The sequence below is a fragment of the Neolamprologus multifasciatus genome, chromosome 11 (assembly GCF_963576455.1).
Source record: "Neolamprologus multifasciatus chromosome 11, fNeoMul1.2, whole genome shotgun sequence".
NCBI classification, from domain to species: Eukaryota; Metazoa; Chordata; class Actinopteri; order Cichliformes; family Cichlidae; genus Neolamprologus; species Neolamprologus multifasciatus.
The window spans coordinates 17,811,208-17,824,323 of NC_140449.1; the positions used below are offsets into that span (position 1 = coordinate 17,811,208).

The 13,116-nt window shown below is 38.7% G+C and overlaps 1 protein-coding gene across 2 annotated transcripts in view; it reads right to left on the bottom strand.

Annotated features, from left to right (window-relative positions):
* Positions 1 to 2,264: 2,264 nt before the first annotated feature.
* Positions 2,265 to 13,116, bottom strand: part of LOC146508132 (dynein axonemal heavy chain 11) — a 43,645-nt gene continuing 32,793 nt past the window's right edge. For both annotated transcript variants that reach the window (XM_085177555.1, XM_085177556.1), the window contains 17 exons: positions 10,050 to 10,254; positions 9,769 to 9,933; positions 9,442 to 9,582; positions 9,088 to 9,258; positions 8,557 to 8,679; positions 8,268 to 8,461; positions 8,042 to 8,190; positions 7,834 to 7,961; positions 7,317 to 7,544; positions 7,040 to 7,231; positions 5,912 to 6,040; positions 5,150 to 5,392; positions 4,869 to 5,051; positions 4,674 to 4,789; positions 4,472 to 4,584; positions 4,245 to 4,385; positions 2,265 to 4,101 (listed from right to left, as the gene is read on the bottom strand). In XM_085177555.1, the coding sequence (XP_085033681.1) occupies positions 3,854 to 4,101; positions 4,245 to 4,385; positions 4,472 to 4,584; positions 4,674 to 4,789; positions 4,869 to 5,051; positions 5,150 to 5,392; positions 5,912 to 6,040; positions 7,040 to 7,231; positions 7,317 to 7,544; positions 7,834 to 7,961; positions 8,042 to 8,190; positions 8,268 to 8,461; positions 8,557 to 8,679; positions 9,088 to 9,258; positions 9,442 to 9,582; positions 9,769 to 9,933; positions 10,050 to 10,254 (2,869 nt within the window). In that variant the 3' untranslated portion in view covers positions 2,265 to 3,853. The remainder of the gene's footprint in view (positions 4,102 to 4,244; positions 4,386 to 4,471; positions 4,585 to 4,673; positions 4,790 to 4,868; positions 5,052 to 5,149; positions 5,393 to 5,911; positions 6,041 to 7,039; positions 7,232 to 7,316; positions 7,545 to 7,833; positions 7,962 to 8,041; positions 8,191 to 8,267; positions 8,462 to 8,556; positions 8,680 to 9,087; positions 9,259 to 9,441; positions 9,583 to 9,768; positions 9,934 to 10,049; positions 10,255 to 13,116) is intronic.

Genomic DNA, 13,116 nt, shown 5'->3' on the forward strand with positions numbered 1-13,116 from the left:
ACAGCTGATTCAATTTATACAGTGTATATATGTTGAAATTCTGGATATGGATATTTATCTCATAATTATTTATTTGCTTTCAAGATACTATTTAGGATGCTTGTGTTAATTGTTTTGGTTTGTTTGTTTGTTTTTTTATTGTACGCACTGTTTTTGGCGGGTCTGCATGATATGTCAAACCATGGACTGACCATTAGTGCCAACTGTGCATGTATTAAAATACTTTTCATCACCGTGAGCTCATTATTTTTAGACTAACCTTTGGTGATAATTCATAACAGGTAAAGTCTGTTTTCTAACACCAGCAAGCAAACATTACTTCACTTAGAACTAAAGTGTTAACAAAGTTAAAGTACTGATTATAAAAGTGAATATGTACACGCTCTGAAATGTACATGAAACATGAAAGTGAAAAGTAGCACTCTGAAGGAAATTTTTTGCGCTAAGCTACAGTAACTGATCAGTGTCTTTGTTTTCTCTCATAGGGTCACTGACTCCATTTCCCTCTGACACAAATGTTTGCTTTGCACTTGGATTTCCTGCTTATGTTTTTTGCCTCTTTCTACAGTAAACGCATGCAGTAAGTGCCGATCAAGATCAAGGGTCTGCCGGGGCAAAACTGGGTCTCTCCAACAAGTGTTCATCACCCTTATTAATAATCTGACACCAGCAAATTAAAAACCTGGACCTTCAACTCAGTCATGTCACAAGTGACACTAGTTCTGCTAGTCAAGTTAATTAATAACTTTATATAATACAGTTGTTGACAAAAAGGTGTAATTACCCTGTAATTAAATGTATTTTATTTGAAATTACAAAGTAATTGTATTTACCTACAAATACTTAGAGGCAGGCACACTAGAATAACCTTATATTACGCTGTGTTATAGGATGGAATAATGGAGCCTTTATTACTTCTTTGTTTGGTATACATGATGTTAATGACATATTGAATGTTCTGTTATTCAACTGTCCTTTTTATTTTACCAATATAATTTTGATAAGGACTGTTCTCCCTTATCAACTTACAAGAAAAAAATACTATAAGAATTGCCTATGTGATATTATAATAATGGAGCCAAGTCTAACTTAATTTTTCTTTTATTCTAGTGTACCTACCTTTAAATATTTGTAGGCGAATACATTTAGATTGTAATTCCAAATACAGCACACAGATGTTCCATTTAACTAGTTGTGGATTGTATTATAAAGTGTTACTTTAATATTAAATCTCAAAGTCAACAAATAATTTAATGCAAGTGGAAGTTACATTTTTCAGGTGTCTCTCCCCCTCACTGGCTGAAGGCCCCAAGCAGTTGGCTGGTGGCAGGAAGCACCTCTGCCAATGATGGATCATAAGATCAATAAGATTGTCATTTAAGTGTTACTGTTCGCTCCATTTGGGTTGAAAGTGGTTTAATGTTGGAAAGGTGCGCTCTGATGCAAAATAATCAATAACTCCCTCAAATGCATTAAAAGTAAAATAACAAGTCTTTGAATTTTTCAGGAATAAAAAGTAGAGGTACTTGTGCTAAATCACAGGGAGTAAAAGTAAAACGTTGTCAGTAAAATAAACGGTCCGGTCAGGTGCAGATACCTGAAAAGTCTGCTTAAGTACCTTAATGCCATACTTTGGCCCACAATGCTGTGATTAACCAAAGACAAAACTTACAGCAGGACGAACTGTTACAGACTTTGGCATGATATCAGGTTGAAGTGAAACGTTATTACACTTGACATGTTCATGTAAAAGTATAAAAAAATAACCTCTTTGTATATTCAAGCACTTTGTCAAACATACAAAATTAAGGATTTCAGATTTCATAGAGCACATATAAGTCACTATACTATGTTTTGTAGTAAACTTTTCCCTAAGTTCTCACAACCAATGGTTTTTAACAAAGAATGAAGGAGCTCAATCATACGTCGAGAGACAGTGAAAACATACACGTAATATAGAAAAAGGACAAAAAGGAAAAGATTGGTCTTAAAATTTCTCATTTTTATGTGTTTATTACCTAATGTGACAACAAAGTATGGGATTGTTTCATAAGGGACAAGAAAGTGACGTGTAAGTCCTGGAGGCAAACGTTAAACCATTCAAAGCTTAAAATGTGGCTTTAAGCTTTTGTAATTTTCTGCTCTGTAACAGACTAAACCGTACAAATTATGACATTTTTATCTCAGCTTTTCATGCCATTATGTAAAAATGAATATAACAAAAAGATAGTGACAATTTGTCAAAGTAAATATTTGGTCATAGGCAGCTTTTTATTTTAAGGCTCTACAGAGCAGAGACATAATTTAACATCATAATCTATAACATTTTTAAAGCTGTTCATAATACTGCGAGGAAACAACTTGATTTCATATTTTCCTTTAGATTTTTTTAAGACAAAAAAAAAAACAAAAACCCAAACACAATGTCTTCTTTTGATGCTGTAAGGCAGAGTGGTGACCCAGATGCCCTTTCTGACTTTAACCAGGTGTCCTGCTTGGCCTTTAACATGCCTTATCTGAGGCACGACCCCTGCTGAGCCCGGCCCCGTACCCTGCCATTTCCTCCCAAACATTACGAGCACTGTATCATTTCCCTGTCGCCAAATGACTGGCTAGTTGCTGTGCTGTGCTAATGGGAGGAAGAGAAGGCAGATGAAGAGAAACTACAGGAAGAACGGTTCTTCATTCCCCCCCCCCCCCCCCCCCTCGTGCAATACAATACACAGAATCAATCCTCCAGCCTCCATTTGTCTGTCTACAGCCACTTTGGCTGCAGGGAGAAATTAGGAGCAGCACAGCCGTTATTAGTGTTGAAGAAAATCTTATTTGAGTAGATAAGAGTTTGATGCCCCCACCCCTTCAGAAAGAAACAACACCGCGATTTAGTTGCAGTAAATTAAGCGTCATAATGTTATTTTATTTTTAGCAGATAATATGGCACCTGTCTTATTTTTTTAAATCTCCTTTAACACATCTGTTTTTTCTCCATGTAGTGCATGGCCTTAACCTTGACTCTACCTCATTATATCCCTGACATACATTAGACTTTAAATCATATGAATCACTGCATATAAATAGTAACACCTCAGACATGTATCCATAACTACAAACTTTAGTCTGAACGTCCTCTCGGTTTTCAATTAATCCTGATTAAATCCACTTAGAACAATAACCTTCTACTTAAAACGACTGTTTCTTTTGCTGTGTTTATCGCATAGTAGGTTCATCAGATGTTAACAGAGAGTGGAGACAGATAAAGGATGGGTAATCTAATGTGTTGCGTTCTCATACAAAGCTATCAGTGTCTTTCAATGGGTTTTTCCAACGAGTTTGGCTGAATGAATTACACTAGTCTGTTAGTATTCTGCCTCTGCCGTACAAAAGGTCAATGTCAAATGCACCTCATTTAAAAGTCAATAGCAACCATGCACATCATCTCCTGGGAATTCTGTCCAGGATCCCCTCCAGACAGCATTGTGTATCATTCAGTTAGTAGAGGGCAGCCAGAGAGCTTTTTTAATCTTGACCTTCCAATAAAATATGCTCCCCATCCAGAATTACATGGTCTAAAATGGAGACATAAGCTCCCAACAAATCACACCCTGGCTCAAGGGAGATGTTCAACAGTGTAGGACACAAACACAACAGGTTTAATGCCAGCTATCTGCTTTTACTTGTTTACTTTACTTTATCCACAACATGCAGTATATACACACTCAAATACTGACAACACAAATACAAGATTAGAAATGTGTTAAAGTAACTAAACATGGTAAAACTATAATGACACATAATCCAATACTGTTTAAAAACATACTGCTCTTGCACTGCAGTAATACTTGAATACTGAATTTCACACAGATAGCAACAAAGCCACTCCAGCTACAATCCACTTGGTAGCTGGCTGTTTGGTTCGGAGGCGGAGGGTCCACACATAAGTGTGTCCACGCTGCTTGGTGCGGTACACTGGACACTCGAAAGTGTTACTGATGTCCCGCTCCTCTGCGGGCACAGCTCTAACATACAGCACAGGCATGGCCGGTGTCAGTTCTCTCAAAACCGCCTCAGAGATGACTCCAGCCTGAGTGTCCCAACGTGCTCCTAACACAAAGACACATGTTGCACTGTGGGTTTGACCAATTATACTTACAAGACAATAATTTTACCAAGACACAGGCAGCAAAATACTGTGAAAAATCTATATAATTTACAGCAGGATCTACTGCTGGGTTAATTATTCTGACCTTCCATGAAGAGTCCGTGGATGTAGGCTCCTTCCCGTGGAGGATGCCCAAAGTCGTCCTTCATTTTCTTTGTTACATCCACGCTCAGGGTCATCTTGTCCAGGGGCCACTTGTTTTTGCGAGCAATACTCTGCAGCACAGCTGTAAAATATGACTCTATGTTAATATTTCTGGTTCTACCGGTGCACATATGGTAATATTAATCGTTGTCTTCATTTAGTCCTCACCGGTAAGAAAGGACTGAGGGTTAAAGAGCCCCGAAAGCCAAACAACTGCAGGTAGGACAAAATCTTGAGTCCAGCTGTCGAGCTCGTGGCAGCTACACATTAGATCGTTCAACCTAAAGAATAAATAATTGTTAATAAAAAACTAGGAAGATAATTAATAGAAGCTTCTAGAGTGTGCCTCATAAGTCCACTCATAAGTTACCACTGTGCCAGTGTTTTAGTGGAGGAATAAGCCAATCTGGCCCAGGAGTCTGGGACCTGCTCCATGAACAGTGCAGACTGCAGATTCTCCATCCTGGAGGAGAAAGTGAGTTCGCCCTGTGGACAGAGAAATGCTTTTTAATGCTACAATAATAACAGTAAAGCACCTTGCTGGCAGTCACTGTGTTTATGGTACCTTCAGACCAAGATCCAGCTCATGAAGGGACTTCTTTATCTCAGCTAACAGAAGATTCATGCGCTCACACTCCTGAAAGCAAACTAAGGTGTACGGGTTTCGCTCTGTTGTCTTTGCCATAATCTCTGCCATGTTATACTCCTCAGGAAGCTTGTCAAGGATGTCTTCAATTATTGACGTGACCTACGAAATACAATAAACTGGGATAGTGATATAGACAGATCCCTGCACCCTCAGCAGTTTTTTTCCCTCCCCCATAATGATTCTTTCTGCATGCAGACCTTCTCCTCTGTGCTCTGAGCTGCTCCCTCTCCTCTGGAAGAGTTCTGTGGCTGCAGTTCCAACAGAGCCTTTAAGAGGTTATCTGAGGTGACAGTGAGGCACTCAAGCTCAGCATTTGGATGGAGACCATACAAAGTCGGATTCTCGGAGGGGAGATGTTCGTCAATATAGTGGTGGTAACCAGTGTAGTCCAAGAACGGAGGAGACAGGAACCCCAGACACAGAGAGAGATCCATTTCAAACTAGGAATTGAAAATTCATAACAAAAAAAATTTAAAATTAAAATTAAAAAAAGCTAAGCATGTATTTTATATTTTAATATCATGGACAATATACAAGTGCAAGCCTTTTCTTGCAGGCACAACAAAACATTCTTCAAAATGCAGTTTCAGGAAAAAGTACTGGAAGAGAACTCTCCAAAAGAAAAAAATATATGAAATAAACCCTTAATAGTATCTGTCAAAAAAGCACAAAGAAAAGAAACAGAAAACCTAGACTGGTATTACATGCAAAACTGCAGTTTAGTATTTCACCCCCAGGGGGCACCCTTTACCTTGACAACAACTCAAAACAGCTACACAGCTATGGATTAGCCTGTCATCATAAAATTGAACACAACTCCAGATAAAAGTTTGTACCTAAATAATGAGCAGACGTTATTAAATGAAGTGAAATACATTTCAAAAGTGACACTTTTGTTTAAAAAAAAAAACATAAAGAAGAAGATGTGAACAAATTAGGCTACATCACCTCTGCCTTACCATTTTAGGATGCATAAATTCCTGCAGGTAAGTTTTACACAGTCTTCTATCCCAGACATCAGTAATGTGTCCTCCATACATGATCTCTCCAAACAGATAACACAAGTCCTCCCAAGGCACCTGCATGAACTGCAATAGATGTTATTGACTAAAATCATATTGCAAATATAAGACACGAATGCATCGTGGTAGGTTTATTAAAATTATTCCCAGGGTTCATTTTTGTTCTCTTATAAAGACATGTTTCTATTTTCCTGATAAAAAAAGTTTTTTTTGTTTTTAAACTTCAAGCAAACAACCTCCGAGATACTACTCCTTTTCATAATGACAACAGTAGGGAAATATAGCAAAATTATGTTTCTTATGCACACTGATCTGAAGTGCGACAGAAGAGTCTTTTCCACAGCGGGAGATTGTGATCCGTGAGGGTGAAGGAGGAAGAAAAGAAGCTGTGATTCATAACAAATTACAAAAGCTGTAGGTTCACAATCATTTGTACCTGTATTGTTTTGCAAATTGCTTCCTTCATCAGCTCTAATTGCAGTGATCACTTATGTAGCGTTGTGAACTGTCACATTGGCTGCATGTAATTACATTTAGGATAACGCTTCATTGCCCTCCTAATGAATTCTCTGTATACGCACATACAGGTTACTGTTTGGTTAACATAATGAAGGACATTCGTTTTTGGAGGGCAGAATACCTGGGAGACATAATTGGTTATGACCAGAGTAATAGGAGTCCTAAGAGCAATGCATTAGCAGTTGTGAGGGGAGCAACACCTTAAGAATGGATTTTTTGTCTTTGTGAAATAAAGCTAAATTACAGGTTGCACGTTTATAGTTATAAGAGAAGAAATGTGGAATAAAAAAAGATGGGAATGAACATTTTTCACAAATAACAGTGGGACAAAAGATTTCAATAAGTAATTGGAGACACTGCAGTAATTCAACATTACTGTCTGTTAGAAATGCCAATGCTAAGTACCATTATCATTATAAATTTAGCCGGCAAAGAAGGTAGCTGCAAAAACAAATTAAAAGTTGTATTACAGTAATCGAAATGCTAAATTAAAATAAATAAAACTTAAAATGTCAGTTTAGCTGTAAAAAATAGTGCTAAACATACTTTTGTGTTGGTCTCTAAGTAGTTGTACAAGACATTAGCTGAGATTGTTAGGTCCCCCGTGCTGAAGGGGTAGTTGTTATTCCACCCTTGTGGGCCAAATTTACGGCGCTCCGTTACACAGGAATGAAAAAAGCAGAGGGAGAAGAGCATCGAGTTGAACTCTTGTTCTCTGGAGCACATATCCAGAGTGTCCTGAAAGGAGAAAGAAAACAAGTGAAGATTTCAGTGACTACTACAGTCGAAGCATCTTAGAAATAAAGCATATTTTCCATTTTACCTGGCTGAAGTTGCTGAGGGCTGCGTGCAAGCTGGCATTCATGCCAGTGGGTGGCTCGTTGGTGATTTTGATGGCATTCTCCAATATGCCTCTGGGGATTACATGCTGCTCAGGACATGGCGCGGGTTCTCCGGTGATGAAAACCCGATAGCTGGGGTGACTGTCCACTGCTGTTGTCTCCAGAAGAGCATCCAAAGAGGGCAGCCACTGAGCCACCAGGTGTACATTCTGAGCATCAAAATAAGGTAAAATATGTAACAGGTTGATAGAATTTGTGCATAAATTTGATTTCATAGTAAATGCCATGAAAACTGTGTCTCTGTGTTTTGATCTGAAACCACTGATTTACTTGACTACAGACTTCCCCTTAAAGGAGCCATTTAGTGAGCTGATCTAGCCAATTATGGTTTTTATTGAACCAAATTTATTTCCGCTGCTCCGGGGGTTAGATAATATCATTAGGTGCTTTATAAGCCAGCTGGAACTGCTGCAATCATTGAATAATAGGATTCCCTACCTGCAAAATGACCCAGTGTCCATGTTTAGAGGCATTTCTGAGAACCCTCTCAGCCACTATCTCTTGCCCCTGTCCCAGGGACACATTGTGCAAAGTTCCCTGGTCAATGGAAAATCCCAGTTTTAAACCTGCACACAAAGAAAAATGTGAAAATCTGAGCATAAATAACAATACAGGATTTGTAACTAACAAAGAATATACATCATACCAAGTTTCTCTACATCTCTGAGTGGATCCACTCCAGGTGAGAGGATGAAGAACACAGGTGTTGAGGGACCGCTGTCTTCAAACAGCCTCTCAAATTCCAGCCTGGCACTGTCCACATACTTAGCTCCCATGCTTTCCTCTACAAATTTCCTGCCAGGAGACATCATCAAAAGCTCAGTTGTGCACAATAACTAGAAACACAAATGTGCTTTAGTGAGTTTACTCACCTTAGTGTGTAGGTCATCCGATCAGGGCGAAGAGCTCTCAGGATAATCAGCCTCTGGAGGGAATTCGTATTCTTCCAGTCTTGAGGAAGCCTTTCATTTTCAGGACAGCTGGACTCAACTATCTTCCTCCAGCGATTCGGTGAGCTCTCTATGTCTCTGTCAAGTCCACTGAAGCCCTCAATTGTAGAAATTGTCTGCAACAAAGAAACACACATTGATACTTCACTTAAAAAGAGTGAAAATATGAACTTTTCATTTGTTCAATGTGTCATCATAATATTTACTGTACCTTAATGGCCCCCCAGGCAGACACAGAGAGGAACGGCACTGGACTAACTTTGCTTGCCTCCACGGGATAGCGCAGCAGGAAGTCTAGTTCCTGCATATCAATCAGTTTCTCCTTGAGCTGAATCTGAGGAGAAGTACCAAAAGCAGTTTATTATGAGCTCTCTGTTATTGATAGAATTTCCACAGCTACTGAAATAAAAATGGGAAAACTCAGGAAATGGTGCTGGGTAAACTTTTACAGGCCTCTGAATGTGAAATAGCCACATGAAGGACAGCCTTCAGAGTGCCACAGTTTCCAAGATGAAAACAGTTGGTGCAATGACAGATAATTGCATTATGCCATCAGAACCAGCCCCCTTGTCAGAACCAACTGTGTGAGCAGCAGCCACGGTGCAAGGTGTGAGAGATAATCAATAGCAGCGTATGGTATTCCTGACTGCTTTTAATTGAAGTTAATGTGGGGGAAGAAAAGTACTTTGATTGATGAGGATGACAGGAGGCCCCACCTCTGAGGCGGTCCTGAGTCCCTCACCTGGAAGGCAGTGTGTGACAAGAAGGTTAACTTGTCTCTCTCAAACAGGCCCTGGCTGGTGTACAGGAATACAGAATAGGTGATGGCCTCAGTGAGGGAGCGAACTCTGGTCCTCACATCCTCATCCCATTCGGCACGCTCCATTGCTTTATTAAACACCGAGTTAAAGGTCTGGAATGCAACAAAAAAGAGGACACCATGTGTATGCAAACAAGTGTCTTTGGACTGACATCTGGTATAGAGGGGCATGTTTAAGCTCATTTTTACATAAAGTACCTCGAAGAGAAATAATAATTGCAAAAACCACAAAGCGATATCTGTCCTCTAAGAGCACTTCAGGGGTAAAGGTTTCACCTTGAGAGAAAACTGGTACATCAGGTTAATCTTGCTGAGGTTGTCGATGATAAAGAAGAGGAGTGATGCTCTCTCAGCTGCTGGGCGGTATAGTTCTCGAGCCTCGTTGATCTTTCTCTCGTTCTCTCTGGCCTCCGCCACCTGTGAGTTCCAATTGCACAAAATGAGCTATTAGGCTCTCAGTCATGCTCCAAAACCCTCTCATTACACTTATTCCTAACTACACATCATTTGCAGCTAATGCAATAAAATGAGGTGCTTGCTGTTTATGACATTCAAAAAAACAACCGAGTGACAAAAAAACAACAAAAAGAAAAATAACCTTACCTTGCACTGGATGTGAGCGGCTGTAGTCTTGGTATTCTCAAGTTGCTCCACCAGAAAAATATCCCCTAGAAAATTACCATGGGCTGCAGAGAGGCGACTCAGCAGGTCATCTTCAAACCTTCTCAGCTCAATCTTGAAGTGGTTCTGCTGCGTGGTCAGCTTCGTCTTGGAAAATGTACTCAGAATAGTTCAAAACTGCACATTTTTCCTCTCAGGTATTAAGGATTATCATGTAGACAAAATGCTTTACTCCAAAAAGAATGTAACTTTCTGTGGATTACCTTTAGTTCCTCCAAATCAGGTCTGTCCCGAGAGACTACCTGTCCCAGCAGCTGCTCCTCCAGGCCCTTAGGAGTCACGGTGAAGTTGATCAGGGTGGTCTGGGCCTGGAGCTCAGGAGGGAAATGTGGATTGGCCAACTTGGTGTGAAGAATGAGTTTAAAATTACTGTTGTACGTGCACTCCTTGCCTCCAATTAGAATGTACCTGGATAATAGGACCACAAATATTTTTATTTATTTAGTCTGAAGGACAATGAGCATCCTTCAACCAACAGCATGTTGGTTATTTAGATTATAGAAGTAAGTGATAAAAAGAAGACAGCCTGGTATCGTGCCCACTTGTTAGACTTGTTACCTGGCAGGAAGTGTAATTAAAAAAAGAAAGCCATGATTATGATGAAGATGGTCTGAACTGCACTTCTGTTTTTGCCCTACAACTTTAGTTTGGCTCCAAATGTCACTTACCCTATAGACAAATATTCTTGAGTAAATATGAAAGATTATCATGGCACCAGCCAATATTTATCTGTTCCTGCATTTCAATTAAATTAGCAGTGGCTTGACGAACCTGGTGGCTTTTCATTTATCTCTAATTACCCCTTGGATGTCAGGCAAGGCCCCAATTTTTATGGCACAGGTTCCTCATGGCCTGGGTCTGGTTCAACTCTATATCTTCACAAGCCAGAATTAATGTACTATTGATAGAACCATTACTCCACCAAATTAAAGTCCTTGCTGATGGATTGGCTTGTAGTCTTCCGTCAGCCATGAAAGGAATAATTAGTATTCATTACTTCACACTCTACAACATTCCAATTATTAATGAACTTCAGCTGTGGAGACCTACGAGATCCATCATGGCCGCCCCAGCAGGTTGTATTAATCATCGACAGAAACAAGCGTGTGGGTCATCTACAAGGGATAAACTTATAATCAGATTTACTATGATGAATTGTTACGCCTGGACAGACAGGGCTTCAAAAGACGCTCGATGAACATTCGCCCGAATATTCAATATTCATGGTCTTACAAATATCAGAGCAAGAAAGATGTAAACATTTCTGAGTAGGAGATCAAAGCAGGACGTCAATATGTCGTATTTTCTATTTATTTTGCTGTTGCTTTTCCAGTTTATGGAATTTACTGTATTTTTCTTTGGTAACTGAGGTATTTGCAGAGCAGCTCCTTTAGTGACACCAGAAGTTTGGAAATTTTCACCAGAATAGTGGTCGTGTTTGAAAAACCGAGTTTGAAATCAGAGAGATTTGTCTTTTTTATTTTATAATAATAATAATAATAATAATAATAATAATAATGATAACCACCTTATAATAAAAGTCACCATATCATCGTAACAAAGCTTAATTATTAGTGAACTACAAATGCACGGGTATCACCGCCAAAGGAATTCACAGGGGCGATGATTTTGCAAAAAGATTTGACTGCTTCAAATTGCTATTAACTTAATTGGTGGCTTTTTAGAATAGCCATTGCTTACAAACATTAAATTGTTAATTAATCAAACTCTGGTGATTACTAATAATATTTGCTAATATTAGTAAGTACTAATTTTATTATGATTTTATTTATTGTGTATATTAGGTTGTGTATATTATTATGTTTATGCCAGAAATTATATAGTTATAGTTATAATGTTTTATGTAAAATATCATTACTGAGTAAAGAAATTCTATATTTAAAAATGGATGTAACCACTTTGATGACACACACAAGTTAGTAAACTCCGATTGTAAAGCCTCGGACTTGACATTTTTGCTCTCTGCATATTGATTTTCTGAAACTACACAAGACGGAGAGGAGAGGTGGAACTAAATGAGAAACTGAACATAGTGCACACACATATTGTAGCGACCTATTATAATATCCTGCTTTATCCTCCTCTTTGACTCTAATGGGGACCATAATTTACCAAATTTACTTGATGTTGTGTCACATTCAGCTCGTAAATTCATCAGGAAGGTGTTTACTGAGGTTACAGACCAAAGGAACCAGAGGGTAATTTTATACAAGTGGATATTTTCTTCTTTTCCAACCAGAAGTTCACTTGCTGCCGGCCCTTAGAAAAAACTCCAACACTAGCTCACTTGTTAGACCTGGAAGCTAGATCCATCACTTTCAAACTAAGGACTATAACAACACCAAGCCAAAGATATAAACATCCAAATGTTTAACAAAAACAAACAAAACAAAACACAAATTTCAGTGAAATATACATTTCTTGCTTTGTATGCTTAAAACAGATTCACACGACAGCCAATAAAGCACATCTGTTTATCAAGGAAAATCTTGACTAAGCCAAGACTGCTAGAATGCAGAGAGTAAGGAGCAGCAAGACCAGACAACAAATCAGTAATTGAATTAAGAACTAAACAGTTCACTTGTCTCCAGTGCTTCACACACAATAAAGCAATACCTATTATACTTATTATATTCAATTCAGTTTTATTTATATAGCACCAAATCACAACATCAGTTGCCTCAGGATGCTTTATATTGTAATGTAGGCAGTGACCCTACAAGAATACAAAGAAAACAGAGAAAACTGCAACAATCACAAAAACCCTTATGAGCTAGCACTTTGGCAACAGTGGAAAAGAAAAACTCCCCTTTAACAGGAAGATACCTCCTGCAGAACCCACATAATTTCCTTAGGGATTAATAAAGTATTCTGAATCTGAATCAGATTCAGAACCAGGTTCACGGAGGGGGCAGCCATCTGCCAACACCACCAGTTGGGCTGGAATCGAGGGTCTAACTTAGTGGATTTATTGTTGGATGTGAGTCCTGTTTGTGTGTGAGAGTTGTTATAGTACCAAATGGTGCTTACCTCACTTTAGTCAACCATAATGTAGAAAATGTAGATAAGCTGAGATTGCAATAAAATACTGCAGTAACTGAAAGGCAAGACTGCCAAGAGAGACTTGAAAGTAACTCTAACCATGACTATAAAGACACTGGATTGTTTAGGACACTATTATATAGATTTTCTTTATATGATATTAATTTTTCATTTTCATTAAATAAATTTAAATAGCAGCACTATTTG